At 47.7% G+C, this 18,604-nt stretch overlaps 1 protein-coding gene across 1 annotated transcript; it reads left to right on the top strand.

Annotated features, from left to right (window-relative positions):
- Nucleotides 1–6,824: 6,824 nt before the first annotated feature.
- Nucleotides 6,825–17,588, top strand: foxp3b (forkhead box P3b; the record flags this gene model as incomplete). The annotated part of the gene is made up of 9 exons (XM_080496327.1): nucleotides 6,825–6,914; nucleotides 7,578–7,660; nucleotides 11,500–11,587; nucleotides 11,867–11,926; nucleotides 12,050–12,152; nucleotides 16,225–16,301; nucleotides 16,444–16,545; nucleotides 16,655–16,776; nucleotides 17,489–17,588. The coding sequence occupies 9 exons, from the start codon at nucleotides 6,825–6,827 to the stop codon at nucleotides 17,586–17,588; spliced, it is 825 nt and encodes a 274-aa protein (XP_080352453.1).
- Nucleotides 17,589–18,604: the final 1,016 nt, after the last annotated feature.

The raw sequence follows: 18,604 nt of genomic DNA, 5'->3' as shown, positions 1-18,604 counted from the left end.
GTGCACGGGAGACTCTGGTTCGATTCCCGCTAGGGTCACTGAGCAAATAACAGCATCCAGTGTGGGCCCACATGGAAAGAACCTATATAAAGGTTAGGATATATGTGGCATATATAAAATTGGCCATTTTCCTATATTTTATGTACATATATGTGTGCATACATGGGCACATATAGGTGTGCATATATGCGCATATAGGTGTGCATATATGGGAACAAATAGGTGTGCATATATGGGCACATATAGGTGTGCATATATGGGCACATATAGGTTTGCATATATTGGAACATATAGGTGTGCGTATATGCGCATATAGGTTTGGAATATATGTGACATATATAAAATTGGCCGTTTTCCTATATGTTATGTACATATATGTACATATATGTGTGCATACATGCGCATATAGGTTTGGCATATATGTGACATATATAAAATTGGCCGTTTTCCTATATGTTATATACATATATGTGTGCATACATGCGCACATATATGTACATATATGTACATATATGTATATAACATATAGGAAAACGGCCAATTTTATATATGTCACATATATGCCAAACCTATATCAAAACCTACATTAAAACCTATATGTTTATATAGGTTCTTTCCATGTGGGTCAATCTGTTTGCCCCGAGGGAATCAACTGCCCCCTTCTGCCACTCAGAATCCTCATGTTCCCGCGAGAAGATTCTGTAGGAAACAAACCTCGGATGACACCGGAGCTTATTACCTTTCTTGTGTCAGTCCGGGGTCACAGGTGACATCGTTGGTCTGGATACTCCAACTGTGCATGCGTGAAGGGAACCTTCGGTGCTTTAAGCACCGCCTCTGGCAGTCATTCGGGATTCATAGAACCGTAGTTACAGTCGTAACTTTCGTTTTACAGTGTAGTCCTTCATTTCTCGAGCTTCTTTAGGCAGTAGCAGTAGGAGGTAAAAAACCTTGAACACAAACAATCAGTCAATTAAGCAACAGAAGTGTATTTCAAACATTTCTAAATTAAATTATACCCAGATACTTTTATTTAATACACAACAAAGGTGGCAGCACATATTGAGCACGCCACATTTGAAAGGTCCAGAGCGTCCCTGGATGCACCATCAGACCAACATTGTAGAGGTGAACAGAGTGTCTCATGGAGCTACTGGCTCTGACCGACGTGTCTCCTCAGGTCAATGAGTCTCTGTACTGAGGGAAAGTCTTCCCAACCTGGAGTTCAGTCTCGTCTGTCCTCTCCTGTCTGCACTCCTGCTGCTGTGAGCATGTCAACCAGTCAGATGCTCTGCTTGTTACCTTCATCATGAGCACCTGCTAAGCAGCACACATGCAGCAGAGGTGGGAGGGAGGCAACAGAACGCCCACCGTTTGAGACAACAGTGGATATTGAAAAGTTATAGAAATACCTGCATAAACTCTGATTTATCTTTTTCTCAAAAAAATTTCAAGTTTTGGTTACAATAACCTCTGACTGCTAAGTACCTGTAGAAGTCATAAAGTTGATTAAAGATGATCGGCTCAGAGGGAGAGAGATTCTGTGGAAAGATGAGTAATAGGCAGTTAAACAATTATTCCATGACGGCCCCATTTAATATCATTGTGGCAGAGAGGTGATGAAACCCCTGATGTGAGTCAGATGTGCTTCCTCACCTCTCTGCCCATAAAGGAGGACACAAGGGGTAACAGGTAGGAGACACAGATACAGCACGAGGTCCTGGAAGAGGCTGTGTGTCTGTTTGTCCGGTTTGTTTTATTTAATAAAAGAATTATGGTATTCCAAAGTCCTGACTCCGTGCCTCTGTGGGTGAACCCTACGGTGGCTTGCACTACTGCCACAATCATGAATTAATTATTGTTGTGTAAGGTCCAAAGACTTGGTTTTAATTGTGATTGACCATTGTTGTCACAGTGGAGCATCATGGAAGACACACACCAGAAGCAGCAGAGACCGTCGGTGCTGTGTCGTGTTTCCCAAACAGCTTCCAGACGACAACATGGTACAGAAAGGATTTCAAAGTCAAACTCATTGTCTGAGTGGTTTCTAATGCTAACATTAGCAGCATGCATTAATTTGACGAGGTGCACTCTTCCCATGTGTTTCAGAAAGTAGAGCAGCCAGCTTCATTTGCAAGAGAGAGGCGGATGCAGCTCAACTTCCCCACTTGTCTTCACCACAAAAAAGCTCTTCCTCACGAACAAGCCGTCTCCTCCTCCCCCTGAAGACGGATGAAGAGAGCTCCAGAGATTCCAACCTTCATGATGGGTAATGGTCTCACATGTTATGACTCACACAATTCACGGTTGAAGCAGAGTTTAAAGTCCTAGTGAAATGTAAAACACTACTTTGCAAAAAGCGATAGTTGTGGTACTACTTATAAGGTTCCTCCGACTCTGCCCCACCACTGTTGTCGCATAACAAAGTTATTTGAATTTTGAATCTCCAGCCGAGGAAGTCGGGGGAATCCTTCTTCGTGAGCGTGACGTCAAGAGTTGTGCAGATCTCCATCTGTTGTGTTTATATCGGCTTGTTTCCTCTTAAACATCCAAGTTTTTACAGTGTTTTGAAGTTATAGTCGGCGTTTTATGAGCCTTGACGAAAGATTGAGCCTGGAAGAGACCAGAGAGGAGAAAGGAGCACAGGCGGCGGGAGCGGCTAGCGGCTAGCGGGAGCCGCTAGTTCGGGTGGCTAGTGCCGTTTATCAGCTATTTTCTCGCAGATTGCCGTGTTTTAGCATTTTACCCTTCAGCCAGTTAGCAGGAAAACGTCCCGAGAAGCGACAGCCAGAGGGTTTTGGAGGTCGAATTTGTATTTCACTAGGACTTTAATGGAAAAGTCCAAAGTAGAGTTATCAAAGGTGTGATCCAGGTTGGTGGGCAAAGTGAGAGCAAAGATCAAAAATCCAAAGAAAGCAAGAGAAAAGACAAGAAAGACCTCATAAACACAAGGTACAATGAGGACCGGGCACTGAGACAGGAGCGAAGGGAGACACCAGTGAAACACTGACACAGATTGGAACACACAAAGGGGAACCAACATGAAGGACAAGGGCACAAAGACACAGACAAGACAAACAGGCAAGAGACATGGACTTGACTATAACACAGAAGGAGACTTGACACCTCATTACTGTGGTGTTCCTGCAATGCAATGTTCAAATAGATCCAAATGTACACTGCTGAATAACTGAAACACACTGTAAAGGCCCTGCAGACGCCCTTTTTGAAGCCATCAGAACAAGAATAAAGTTCAGCAGCGACGTCAACAAGCTGCCGAAAAAAACCTTTGTTCAGCAGGACTGTTCATACTCCACAACACGGTGCTGACCACTGTGGCTGACCAGTCCTAGACCTGGGGACAATGTGGCTGACCAGTCCTAGACCTGGGGACAATGTGGCTGACCAGTCCTAGACCTGGGGGACAATGTGGCTGACCAGTCCTAGACCTGGGGGACACTGTGGCTGACCAGTCCTAGACCTGGGGGACAATGTGGCTGACCAGTCCTAGACCTGGGGGACAATGTAGCTGACCAGTCCTAGACCTGCGGGGACAATGTTGCTGACCAGTCCTAGACCTGGGGACAATGTGGCTGACCAGTCCTAGACCTGGGGGACAATGTGGCTGACCAGTCCTAGACCTGGGGACAATGTGGCTGACCAGTCCTAGACCTGGGGACAATGTAGCTGACCAGTCCTAGACCTGGGGGACACTGTGGCTGACCAGTCCTAGACCTGGGGGACAATGTGGCTGACCAGTCCTAGACCTGGGGGACAATGTAGCTGACCAGTCCTAGACCTGGGGGACAATGTGGCTGACCAGTCCTAGACCTGGGGGACACTGTGGCTGACCAGTCCTAGACCTGGGGACAATGTGGCTGACCAGTCCTAGACCTGGGGGACAATGTGGCTGACCAGTCCTAGACCTGGGGGACACTGTGGCTGACCAGTCCTAGACCTGGGGGACAATGTGGCTGACCAGTCCTAGACCTGGGGACAATGTGGCTGACCAGTCCTAGACCTGGGGGACAATGTGGCTGACCAGTCCTAGACCTGGGGGACACTGTGGCTGACCAGTCCTAGACCTGGGGGACAATGTGGCTGACCAGTCCTAGACCTGGGGGACAATGTAGCTGACCAGTCCTAGACCTGGGGACAATGTGGCTGACCAGTCCTAGACCTGGGGATAATGTGGACGACCAGTCCTAGACCTGGGGACAATGTGGCTGACCAGTCGTAGACCTGGGGATAATGTGGCTGACCAGTCCTAGACCTGGGGACAATGTTGCTGACCAGTCCTAGACCTGGGGACAATGTTGCTGACCAGTCCTAGACCTGGGGGACAATGTGGCTGACCAGTCCTAGACCTGGGGGACAATGTGGCTGACCAGTCCTAGACCTGGGGACAATGTGGCTGACCAGTCCTAGACCTAGGGACAATGTGGCGGACCAGTCCTAGACCTGGGGACAATGTGGCTGACCAGTCCTAGACCTGGGGACAATGTTGCTGACCAGTCCTAGACCTGGGGGACAATGTGGCTGACCAGTCCTAGACCTGGGGGACAATGTGGCTGACCAGTCCTAGACCTGGGGGACACTGTGGCTGACCAGTCCTAGACCTGGGGGACAATGTAGATGACCAGTCCTAGACCTGGGGACAATGTGGCTGACCAGTCCTAGACCTGGGGATAATGTGGACGACCAGTCCTAGACCTGGGGACAATGTGGCTGACCAGTCCTAGACCTGGGGATAATGTGGCTGAACAGTCCTAGACCTGGGGACAATGTTGCTGACCAGTCCTAGACCTGGGGACAATGTTGCTGACCAGTCCTAGACCTGGGGGACAATGTGGCTGACCAGTCCTAGACCTGGGGGACAATGTGGCTGACCAGTCCTAGACCTGGGGACAATGTGGCTGACCAGTCCTAGACCTGGGGGACAATGTGGCTGACCAGTCCTAGACCTGGGGGACACTGTGGCTGACCAGTCCTAGACGTGGGGACAATGTGGCTGACCAGTCCTAGACCTGGGGGACAATGTGGCTGACCAGTCCTAGACCTGGGGGACACTGTGGCTGACCAGTCCTAGACCTGGGGGACAATGTGGCTGACCAGTCCTAGACCTGGGGGACAATGTAGCTGACCAGTCCTAGACCTGGGGACAATGTGGCTGACCAGTCCTAGACCTGGGGATAATGTGGACGACCAGTCCTAGACCTGGGGACAATGTGGCTGACCAGTCCTAGACCTGGGGACAATGTTGCTGACCAGTCCTAGACCTGGGGACAATGTTGCTGACCAGTCCTAGACCTGGGGACAATGTTGCTGACCAGTCCTAGACCTGGGGGACAATGTGGCTGACCAGTCCTAGACCTGGGGGACAATGTGGCTGACCAGTCCTAGACCTGGGGACAATGTGGCTGACCAGTCCTAGACCTGGGGGACAATGTGGCTGACCAGTCCTAGACCTGGGGACAATGTGGCTGACCAGTCCTAGACCTGGGGGACAATGTGGCTGACCAGTCCTAGACCTGGGGGACACTGTGGCTGACCAGTCCTAGACCTGGGGGACAATGTGGCTGACCAGTCCTAGACCTGGGGGACAAAGTAGCTGACCAGTCCTAGACCTGGGGACAATGTGGCTGACCAGTCATAGACCTGGGGATAATGTGGACAACCAGTCCTAGACCTGGGGACAATGTGGCTGACCAGTCCTAGACCTGGGGATAATGTGGACGACCAGTCCTAGACCTGGGGACAATGTGGCTGACCAGTCCTAGACCTAGGGATAATGTGGCTGACCAGTCCTAGACCTGGGGACAATGTTGCTGACCAGTCCTAGACCTGGGGACAATGTTGCTGACCAGTCCTAGACCTGGGGGACAATGTGGCTGACCAGTCCTAGACCTGGGGGACAATGTGGCTGACCAGTCCTAGACCTGGGGATAATGTGGACGACCAGTCCTAGACCTGGGGGACAATGTGGCTGACCAGTCCTAGACCTGGGGACAATGTGGCTGACCAGTCCTAGACCTGGGGATAATGTGGACGACCAGTCCTAGACCTGGGGACAATGTGGCTGACCAGTCCTAGACCTGGGGATAATGTGGCTGACCAGTCCTAGACTTGGGGACAATGTTGCTGACCAGTCCTAGACCTGGGGACAATGTTGCTGACCAGTCCTAGACCTGGGGGACACTGTGGCTGACCAGTCCTAGACCTGGGGGACAATGTGGCTGACCAGTCCTAGACCTGGGGACAATGTGGCTGACCAGTCCTAGACCTGGGGACAATGTGGCTGACCAGTCCTAGACCTGGGGGACACTGTGGCTGACCAGTCCTAGACCTGGGGGACAATGTGGCTGACCAGTCCTAGACCTGGGGACAATGTGGCTGACCAGTCCTAGACCTGGGGACAATGTGGTTGTTACGCTGCAGCCTAGGACCTCCTGAGTGCAACATTAAATTACCACCACTCCATTGGCCAAGCAGCCACAAACTACTTCTTAGTGCAGTAGTGGATTTATTTACAATGTGCTCTAGTGTACAACTTCTATACAAAACAACAAACCAAAAATCACCCTATTCGGTCAGGGGTCAAACTTACTGAACAAACAAAAGGAAAACAAACACAAAGTCTGGGAGTGCCTGGTGGCCGGGCCATTGCCCACGGGACCCGGCCGGGCTCCGCCCAAAGGGACGACGCAGGCCCCGCCTCCATTATACATTCTGTAATTCAATCTTCACAAAGGCTTTTGTGCGGGAATAAGTGACTTATTTGGTGACCAATCAGAAGGGAGGGAAATTCCAAGTGTGTCGATGCAATGCCCGCTCCCAAAGTGTCAAAACTCAACATTACCATGCACGGAGAGATCACAGAGATCACAGAGATCACAGAGATCACAGAGATCACAGCGAGCGCACAGATGGAGACAACGCGTGAACAGAAAGGCACCAGAAAGTGGTCTAGCTGTACACAAAATGACGCCATCCAGATGTTGCAACATGCACAGATTTGACATCATATCGTGTAATGTCAGTAAATTCAAGTAAAATATAAAGTTTATTATTCCATGGAAATGTACTGCAAGAAACCCCAAAGTGGGGTAGGCAATTCACAAATGACTATTGATTCCTAGGTAATACTAATCCCATGCCAATATAGGGCTTAACACAGTGTCTACTTAAAGCACAGGTCTCAAACTCAGATCCTGGACGTACAGCCCTGCAGGTTGTCCACGTCTCCTCCCCTGAATGTCCTGATGGTTCATCACCACCGTCACAAGGCCAGACAACGAGCTGCTCATTGCAATCAGCCATGGTGAAGCATGGAGACATGGAGACATGGACAACATGCAGGGCTGCGGCCCTCCTGCACCGGAGTTTGAGACCCCGGATTTAAAGGCGACATTAAGACTTCTTCCTGATAAAAGGTAGTATTTGGAAGTTTCTGTTTCTTTTTTATTATATCTGAATGTAAATAGTCATGAGATGGCCATGTTAAATTGTCATTATGCTGTATAATTGAAAACTATTATGTTGTATCTGATAATGATCCTTCCTCCAGCTTTCCTCAGGCGACGAGCTCTCTTTTTGTGAACGGTGTCTGCCGGTGGCCTGGCTGTGATGAGTTTTCTGAAGATTTTTCAACCTTCTTAAAGTGAGTAAACTTATCAACATTTCTTCAGTTACTTGTCTTATTCTGGGCACCACATATTTATATTTGTGTATATTTATATATATCATATTATGTGACGTCATTGGCCAGTTATTGGCTCCTGAGTTTTTGGTGAAATATTAAGGACTCTGACTTTATAATTAAGCATTTTACCTGGTTGTATCTAGGGTTGCAAAATACCGTGAAGTATCAAAGGTAGAAACTTTCCATGGGAATTAACAGGAATTTATGGAAATTAACAGGAATTTATGGGAATAAAACAGGACAGCTGTGGCTACATCGCACAATTATGAATATTACTACAACTACTGTCAGCAGCCCAGGACAGCTGTGGCTTCAGCGCAGTTTACCTCCACCTGTGTGACTGCTGGGAATGAATAATGCTTTCTGTACACGCTTTTAGTCACCTCAAAAAAAGGGTTTAGTTAGTAGCTTGCTTTACTGTAGGAGGAATCCTGATTAATGGTGAGATTAATATATATATTTATATATATATATATATATACCAGAGGCCTGGGAGCTTGAGGGTCCTGGTCCTCTACCAGAGGTTTTTCCAGGGATCTGCTGTATCCACTCCTCCAGTCTGGGGGTCACTGCCCCAAGGGCACTACTGTCACCTTCACCTTCCAGGCCTCTCCAGCTCCTCTCTGAGCCCCTGGTACTCCTTCTTTCTGATGTTCCATCACTTGGTATTGCTACATCCACCACCACGGCTTTCCTCTGCCCTTTATCAACCACCACGATGTCTGGTTGGTTCGCCATTACCATCCTGTCTGTCTGTATCTGGAAGTCCCACAGGATCTTCATCGGTCATTCTCCACCACCTTTGGGGGGTCTCCCACTGTGACCTTGGGGTTTCCAGACCATACTCCACACAGAGGGTACACTATGCCAGCCACTTGGTTATGGAGTTCCATGTATGCTTTCCCAGCCAGCATCTTGCACCCTGCAGTTATGTGCTGGATGGTCTCAGGTGCCTCTTTGCACAGTCTACACCTTGGGTCTTGTCTGGTGTGGTAGATCTGGGCTTCTATGGCTCTGGTGCTCAGAGCCTGCTCCTGTGCAGCCAGGATGAGGGCCTCTGTGCTGTCCTGTAGGCCAGCCCTCGCTAGCCATTGGTAGGACTTCTTGAGATCAGCCACTTCAGTTAAGTTCCGGTGGTTCATCCCATGTAGGGGCTTGTCCTCCCATGATGGTCCCTCTTCCAGCACCTCCTCATCTCGCCATTGTCTGAGACTTTCCTTGAGTATGTCATCCGTTGGAGCCCTGTCCTTGATGTACGTATGGAGCTTGGATGTTTCATCCTGGATAGTGGCTCTCACGCTCACTAGTCCTCGGCCTCCTTCCTTACGGCTAGCATACAGTCTCAAAGTGCTGGATTTGGGATGGAACCCACCATGCATGGTAACGAGCTTTCGTGTCTTAACATCCGTGGTCTGTATCTCTTCCTTTGGCCACCTTATTATACCCGCAGGGTACCTGATCACTGGCAGGGCGTAGCTGTTTATTGCCCTGGACTTGTTCTTGCCATTGAGCTGGCTTCTTAGGACTTGCCTCACTCGCTGGAGGTATTTGGCCGTTGCCGCTTTCCTTGTTGCCTGTTCAAGGTTGCCATTTGCCTGTGGTATTCCCAGGTACTTGTAACTGTCCTCAATGTCTGCTATTGTTCCTTCTGGGAGTGAGACCCCTTCAGTGTGGACTACCTTGCCTCGCTTTGTCACCATCCTACTACATTTCTCGAGCCCGAATGACATCCCAATGTCATTGCTGTAGATCCTGGTGGTGTGGATCAGGGAGTCTATGTCCCGTTCGCTCTTGGCGTACAGCTTGATGTCCTCCATGTAGAGGAGGTGACTGATCATGGCCCCATTCCTGAGGCGGTATCCGTAGCCTGTCTTGTTGATTATTTGGCTTTGGGGGTTCAGACCTATGCAGAACAGCAGTGGGGACAGAGCATCACCTTGGTATATGCCACATTTGATGGACACTTGTGCAAGTGGCTTACCATTGGCCTCGAGGGTGGTTCTCCACAACCTCATCGAGTTTGCAACGAACGCTCTTAGAGTCCTGTTGATGTTGTACAGCTCCAAGCATTCAGTGATCCATGTGTGTGGCATTGAGTCATAGGCTTTCTTGTAATCAATCCAGGCAGTGCACAGGTTGGTATTACGGGACCTGCAGTGTTGGGCAACTGTTCTGTCAACTAGGAGCTGGTGTTTGGCTCCTCTGGTATCTCTACCAATGCCCTTCTGTGCTTTGCTCATGTATTGATCCATGCGCCCGCTTATCTTAGCCGCGATGATGCCTGACATGAGCTTCCATGTTGTGGAGAGGCAGGTTATTGGCCGACAGTTGGATGGGACTGCACCTTTGGTGGGATCCTTCAGGATCAGGATGGTTAGCCATTCTGGGCGAGTCCCATCTCTGAGCAGCTGGTTCATTTGTGCTGCCAGGCGCTCATGGAGAGCTGTGAGTTTCTTTAGCCAGGAGGCCTGGATCATGTCAGAGCCTGGTGCTGGCCAGTTTGTTACGGCCGAGAGCCGGTGCGTTGGGCTTGAACCCAGAAGCAGACCAGGAAGCAGAGCAGGTGCAATTAGCAGTGGCTTTATTGTGAACCAGGACCTGGGAGAAGAGGAAGTGGAGACTCCAGGATGCAGAGTACGCAGGCGGAAGGACGGCAGCAGGGAGGTGCTGCACAGCGAGGAGGCTGGCCGAGGACGCTTGTAGAGGGAGTTGTGGAATGCCTTCACTCCTGTTACTCCTCCAAGAGACATAATCTTCTGGCACCGGACCCGCCTCCCTGCAGGGTTTAAGATGTGGGAGCAATCAATCAGTTGATTACCTGCAGGAGCGTCAATGAAGGCGGATCCGGTGCTGGAGCGAGGTGTGGATCCTCACACAGTTTTTCATACCTGAGACTCTTTCTTGGATGTCTGCCGCTGTGATGGTAACTGGATTCTGTTCAGGGATATATATATATATATATATATATATATATATATATATATATATATATATATATATATTCAAGTTACATTACAAGCCATTTACTTCCTCTGATCCCTGAAATTAATTACTACCAATCTATGTGTAGGAAATATGAATTATGAGTTAAAATTCAGTCTGTTGTTAAAACATGTGATCACCTGTCCTGCAGGCCTCAACACAGCAAGCTGCGCTTGATTGTCGTCTCATTAGTGACTTTTCAAACGTATTATTGAAACTACATTTGTGCTAAAGTCATTTTATTCAGGTGGCCACGTGCATCGTCCGCTCAGTGACACTGCTCAGTTCATTTATAGATACTTATTTAATTTGAAGCATTTCCAAAATTCCCCAGCTTAACTTCCCGTGGAAAGTTTCCAGAAATGTTCTGCCCCTTTGCAACCTGAGTTGTATCTAATAGTGACACTGTGGAAGTCACCAAAGCAGAGACAGATGAACGAGTTATGAGTCTTTAACACACACACACACACACACACACACACACACACACACACACACACACACACACACACACACACACACACACACACACACACCATCTTTCATGAATGAGATGTGCTGCCATTCTTCAAAATGTCCAAATCATTCACTTCTGTATCTGTCATTGTTCCTTTGCTTATTCATGTACTTCTTTGTTTATGACACCATGTTTATGTTTATGTCTGGAAAGTGCTGATCAGATGAGTTTTGTTGTACAACAGTTGCCTGTTAGAAGGTGTATGTGTGTGTGTGTGTGTGTGTGTGTGGGGGGGGCATGAGGACGCTGATGAAGATGATGAGGATGAAGATGATGATCTCTCCCTCTTTCTTTACAGACACCTCCATTCTGAACACGGCCCTGGTGACCGGAGCATTGCTCAGTGGAGGGTTCAGCAGGACATTGTTCAGTGCATGGAGAGTCAGGTCTGTGGTTCAAAGTGTTATGAATAAAAGAGATTTATGTGTTTGAAACTGGATCCAAAAAAATGCATCAAGGTCCTTGAGCAAGACCCTCACCCCCTCCCGGCTCCCGCGGAGCACCATGCTATGTTTCTGTCCACTGATGCGTCAGTTTGTTGAAGAAATTTCCCCCAGGGGGTTAATAAAGTGCCATCTTCTTCAACAGATAATAAACCTTACCCACAAAACTTTTGAACTGAGTCAGAATAAAAATAAGTCTTTATACTTATGTTTCTTTTTCAGCTCATTCAGGAAAAACAGAAGCTTACCGCAATGCAACTGCATCTCTCTGAACACAGTCTGGTAGGGACTGTTTAGATTCTTCATTCAAAGCTTTTCCGCCTGGAGAGGCTGTCACAATGCCGTCCATCGATGCATACAGACGCTGTTAAGATGCTGTTCAGCCTTCCTCTGGTCCTTCCACAGCCTCCAGTCACTGACGTTATCAGAGACCAGCGGGCCTCAACACATCTGGAAGAAATGGTCCATCAGGGCTACAGAGCTGCAGGTTCTGCACTTGTTCTGCCAGGTAACACACTCAGCCCATTTCAGTTCAATTTGATTAATGTGGTCTTGAGGGAAATTATGTATATTTATATTCATGGCACCAAAGAGATAACCTGATAACAGAGGGAACCGTCACATGATATTAAACAGAAGCTGTCAACTCAGTTCATACTTCAGATTGTGCTCAACCAAAGAGAAGCATGTTGAAAAGCTTGGGAGTGCAGTGGTCCCTCACTATAACGCGGTTCAACTTTCGCGGCCTTGCTGTTTCGCGGATTTTTTTGTGTGCAATTTTGCATGCTTTTTTTTAAAAAGGCGTATGAACGTGCACAGTGTTGCACAGTGTTCTGCATGCTGATTGGCTAAGGGAGAACCTGCATATTGTATTCTGTGTCCTGATTGGCTAAGGGACTGTAGACCCTTGTCAATGCTGTGTTTCGTGTAAAGGAATGCATTCGACTTGCATATACATATACATATTGCAAATACATCAATGTCTGATCGATAGTGTAACTCCGAAGTGCTGTATGTTTGCAAGTTTTGTTCCTGACAAACTCCACAATGTCAACAAAACATTCTGCACCAACAAAGACACCTGCGGTCGCAGCCAAAAGGCAGAGGAATGTTTCTGTTTTAAAATCTACAAAGGTTTCAACTTTGGGAGTTTAAACAAGAGAAATGTGAGAAAATGTTAATTCCTGTCTGCGAAAAGTGTATAAAGTGTGTGGTGACGGGGTTTTACAGCCTTAAAACATATACAGTATAATACTTGTAAAAAACAAAGTTAACTACTTTGCGGATTTGGCTTATTGCGGGTTATTGTTAGAACGTAACCCCCGCGATAAACGAGGGACCACTGTATTGAACTCTTTATCCATACAAGCTTCCAACACTTCAGAAAGCTTCATATACCCATCATTAGTTTGTACACAATGAAAGGACAGCCATGCCAAGAGTCCACTAATCCTTGTTCACCCTGCAGGGAAATGAGACCCAATTCAGATTTTTTGGCTCACAAGTGACTCATATCCGACCTGCTTTGTGGCCGTTTGGTATGAAAGCTGCAATTCAACTTTTTTTCCACACCAGACCCAAGTCTTGTTCATATGTGGTACCAATGTACTAATTCAAATATTTTTCTCCATGTGCCTGCTTCCTTATCATGGTTTCAGCCAGCCAGTCATCCAGCCGTTAATTGGACGGTCAGTTTTCTAGAATGACGGCAGAAAAAAACAGCAGACGCTCAAAGCATCTAAAATATGAGTATAAATTCTATCACTACTTGTCAGCGTCTAATTTTGTGTAAATTAATCTTTTTTCGCCAAAATATAGCAAATGATCAGCTCAAATGAACAACTCCAACTGTCTTCCTGTCTTGTATTACGCCCAGGAACAAGCAATGTGATTGGTCAATTGATACCATGTGGTCTATACCTTTTGGAAGGTGACCTCTGATTGGTTTGTAATTCTCTGACTCATCCTGATGCTGAAGCAGAGGGGAGGAATTTGGAGGAATTTTTTCCAAGATGTTGAGGAATTCTATTGGCAGAATCCATACAGGTGTTACTAATTCTATAGACCTATGATCGAAAACATTGAAACGTTTGGATAGCTGCACATGATTCACGCTTTTCATTGAAGAATAAAATATTCTTTGCTGTGAACATACTGATTTTCAGATAAGTATTCCCTCACCAGTATTCCATGTTCCCTCACCAGTTTAATTCAGTGTGACTATGACATTCTAAGGTCTTGGGACTGAGATCTAGGCGGCCCGCAGAGAACAAATGAGCATTCACTATTCAATTAAAAGCTCATTAGAAGAGAATAGAAACTACTTCACAAGGTAAAGTGTTGTATTGAGCTATAGGACGCCTGCAGAGAACTAATAAGATCCAATATTCTATTGAACACTAATAAGAGGAGCTTCCGGTTGGGCGACAAGATGGAGTAGTCGCATTTTTCCATGCTCCCGCGAAATTAACTCCTACTATTCTGTAAAGCTCGCCTGAGAGCATTAACTGCTGCTGACACTGAACAATATGAATAACTCCTCACGCTGAATGACAAAATGTCTAGCAGAGCCAAGAGAAAGGCGCAAAAGAATGAGGACCTGGCTGGGAGCGCCATTATGGCTACGCTAACAACAATGCTAGCGGTTCACAAGACGTCTCTCTCATCGGAATTTAACACCGCCTTCTCCAAACTGGAGAATAAGCTAGACAACATTCAGGCCACACTTCTGGATCACCAGAAGCGTCTCTCTTCGCTGGAGTTATCCGCCGATACAACAAGCCAAGATGTGCTAGCCATGGAAACCAAGCTAACATCCGGAGCCAAGGAGAAGGCTCGGCTAAAAGCTAAACTTATAGATTTAGAAAGTAGAAGCCGCCGGAACAACATAAGAATTGTTGGTTTACCTGAAAACATCGAAGGTCCACCTCCAACAATATTCTTCTCTCAACTCCTGGTCGAGGTTTTTGGTGAACATACGCTGACGTCGGCTGACGTTAATTGAAAAGACAGAGAAGGATTTTGCCCGCTGGTCTGGCTTACCACTATCTCTCACTGGTCGGGTTAACTTGATCAAGATGTTCACCCTTCCTAAATTTCTCTACCTTTTTCAGCATGTCCCCATATTTATCACAAAATCATTTTTCGATAAATTAGTCAAGTTAATATCCACATTCCTGTGGGGAGCTAAGCTGGCTGGAATACGCAAGTCAATCTTACGATCTCCCAAGTGTGAGGGAGGGCTTGCACTCCCCAATTTTAGGCGTTACTAACGTGCAGAAACTCCTATACGGGATGGAAGGAGGTAGGGTGAGGAGCTCAGTCACCCTTAGAGATAGGGTGAGGAGCTCAGTCACCCTTAGAGATAGGGGGAGGAGCTCAGTCACCCTTAGAGATAGGGTGAGGAGCTCAGTCACCCTTAGAGATAGGGTGAGGAGCTCAGTCACTCTTAGAGATAGGGGGAGGAGCTCAGTCACCCTTAGAGATAGGGTGAGGAGCTCAGTCACCCTTAGAGATAGGGTGAGGAGCTCAGTCACCCTTAGAGATAGGGTGAGGAGCTCAGTCACCCTTAGAGATAGGGGGAGGAGCTCAATCACCCTTAGAGATAGGGGGAGGAGCTCAGTCACCCTTAGAGATAGGGGGAGGAGCTCAGTCACGCTTAGAGATAGGGGGAGGAGCTCAGTCACCCTTAGAGATAGGGGGAGGAGCTCAGTCACCCTTAGAGATAGGGGGAGGAGCTCAGTCACCCTTAGAGATAGGGGGAGGAGCTCAGTCACCCTTAGAGATAGGGTGAGGAGCTCAGTCACTAGGGAGGAGCTCGGAGTAGAGCCGCTGCTCCTCCACATCCAGAGCAGCCAGATGAGGTGGCTCGGGCACCTGTTTCAGATGGACGCCTCCCCAGGGAGGTGTTCTGGGCATGTCCCTCCGGTAGGAGGCCTCAGGACAGACCCAGGACACCTGGAGGGACTATGTCTCTCTGGTAGGAGGCCTCGGGACAGACCTAGGACACCTGGAGGGACTATGTCTCTCTGGTAGGAGGCCTCGGACAGACCTAGGACACCTGGAGGGACTATGTCCCTCTGGTAGGAGGCCTCAGGACAGACCCAGGACACCTGGAGGGACTATGTCTCTCTGGTAGGAGGCCTCGGGACAGACCTAGGACACCTGGAGGGACTATGTCTCTCTGGTAGGAGGCCTCAGGACAGACCTAGGACACCTGGAGGGACTATGTCTCTCTATGGCCTGGGAACACCTTGGGGTTCCACCAGAAGAGCTGGAGGAAGAGTCTGGGGTGAGGGAAGTCTGGGCAACTCTGCTCAGACTGCTGCCTCCAGGACCCGGCCTGGATAAGCTGCAGACAATGGATGGATGGATGGATGGATGGATGGATGGATGGATGGATGGATGGATGGATGGATGGATTGTTCATAATGTGCTTTTTTGTTTTTTTGTTTTTTTCCCAAAATGTGTCATTTTAAATGTGTTAATCTGAAGTTAGATTGAGATAATAGTGGTGGTCAACTCAATAATGTCTTCATTAGAATCAGGCAGTTTGATGAAGTATGATCACTGTGTTACAGATTTGGTCTCCAACATTGATTGTTACAAACACCACAACATCAGACCACCGTACACCTACGCTCATCTCATCAGATGGGTGAGTCCCTTCAGTCCTGCTGGGCTACTGGACAGAACACTTCCTGAAAACCACGCAACATATTTAGTATATCTTTGTGTGTGTGTGTGTGTGTGTGTGTGTGTGTGTGTGTGTGTGTGTGTGTGTGTGTGTGTGTGTGCAGTCCATCCTGGAGTCTCCAGACAAGCAGCGCAGTCTGAATGAGATCTACACTTGGTTCTCCTCCAAGTTCTTCTACTTCAGACACAACACGGCCACCTGGAAGGTGGGCGTCGCCGCGCTGCGCCTCTCATGTCGCCACAGCTGAGATCTGCTGCAGCCGCATCACATCTCACACTTCACCACCATGAAACCATGTCTTTATCTCTACCCAGAATGCCGTGCGGCACAACCTCAGCCTCCACAAGTGTTTTGTGCGTGTTGAGGGGGGAAAAGGAGCCGTGTGGATAGTGGATGAGAGAGAGTACCAGAAGAGGAAGAGTCAGAAGTACTACAGGTATAAATACTCTGGGCCATTGTTCTGGCACTGTTGGATTGGTTTGGTTCCTTCCTGTATCCTGATGTCGTTGTATTTCATGCTGTTCTGGTTGCGTTTCATTTCTTTTTACCGACCTTCTTCAGGTCTTCTACTCCCCCCCTCTCATTACCCTTTTATTCTGTGTCTTGATTCTCTCCATGTGTCCGTGGTCTTCCCCAGGTTCTTCAACTTCATTTTTCAGTGTGTATCCTGTGTCCCTACTGTTTATCTTTTCCAGGTCGGTCTTCTATTGATCCACATGTTTTTGAATTAGTATGAGCTTCAGTTTTGGTTTTACCTTTCTCTTTTGTTTTTAATCCTAATTTTGCATCTTGATCCTCAGAGTTATCAACTGTCTCACACATTGAAAGAGGCACGGAGAGCTGCACAGTGTGTCTAAGAACCAATAGCTCCATTAACAACAAGTCATCTAAGTGAATTGATATCACGTAAAGACTCCTTATTAGCTTTATAGTATCTGCTTGAAATGACAATCTGATCAGTGGAGGTGGTGAAACCATGTTCACATTGTCGTCGGTATACTTCCTGCATATGAACCTCAAATCACTCAATTTATTCAGTGTATGCAATTTATGTGATTACTGGGGGTTCAGTGCGGTTGAGAAGAACGTGAGCATGAAGCTCCAGCAGCGTTGACCACATGTGTGCTGAAGCTGTGGTGTGTCTGCAGGGACTGTCCTGTGAAGTGGCTGGCTCCACACTCCCACCACTACCATAGAGGCCCGTCACCAGCAGCAGGCCGACGCTTCGCCTCTTGTGGATGGTCATAGAGGCGATGGAGAGATCCAGAGTCTGTTCAAACATGTACTTTCTGTTCAAGAAAACTATTTTCTTACGTCAAGGTCTTCTGTACTGACACCAGGTAACTGTTAACGTGTCACCGATTTGATGTCAAATTAAAGAAAGTACAATTTTTGTGACTTTTGTCATCATCCTGACATAAAGCCACTCCCACTGTCCAGCTTGTTCTTCAGTTTGTTGTTCTGGCATCAGTGCTTCCCACCAAGTTGTGAAATAATTTGAGCGACACACACCTCATTTGCCGTCTTTATACATCAAGCAGATATAATCCAATAAAGTCCCAAAAGGAAACCACTACGAGTGAAACATGACAGTTTCTTTTTCCACACACAAAGTCTTTTCATCTGCCACACATTCAACCGTCCAGTGTTTGGTATGACAGAACAGTGTATGTTGGAATGACAGCAAATCTGTGGGTTTCATTTCAGATGAGGAGTTTAGGATGAGGCCTGGATCTAGATTGGGAGTTTGAGTTCGCTGTTCTGGTGAGAGAACATGACCTCAAAGCTGCTCCACATAAAACGTCAGGGGAACCGAGAAAGGTCAGAGGTCAGGGCCATCCTCAACTTACAAAAGAGCCATACTGTTACACACCACAGTGGCCTGTGTGTGTGTGTGTGTGTGTGATGACAGTGTGACGTATAACCATTGTAAAATGTTACTGTTGTTTGTAGATGAAAGCCCGCACTCCCAGAGGATCCTGGGTAATGTAGTTGTGTTAATAAAGCCAGATCCTAAGGCGCACAGTAGTCATCCCTCTGATTCATACACAATGTTGGCAATGAGGATGGAGTTTTTTCAAGTTTCCCCCCGTTCTTTGTTCCTTGGAACCGGGACGGGACCCGGACGGGGACTTCTTGGAACCGGGACGGGACCCGGACGGGGACTTCTTGGAACCGGGAGTCGGAACAGGAACGGGAACCACCCCGGGGAGGACACTCACTCCCCGGGGAGGACAACACCGACTCACCTGCGGGGGCAACCC

This window comes from Blennius ocellaris, assembly GCF_963422515.1.
Source record: "Blennius ocellaris genome assembly, chromosome: 5".
In the NCBI taxonomy this organism is placed as follows: Eukaryota; Metazoa; Chordata; class Actinopteri; order Blenniiformes; family Blenniidae; genus Blennius; species Blennius ocellaris.
This window is presented reverse-complemented; position numbering and strand designations above follow the sequence as displayed.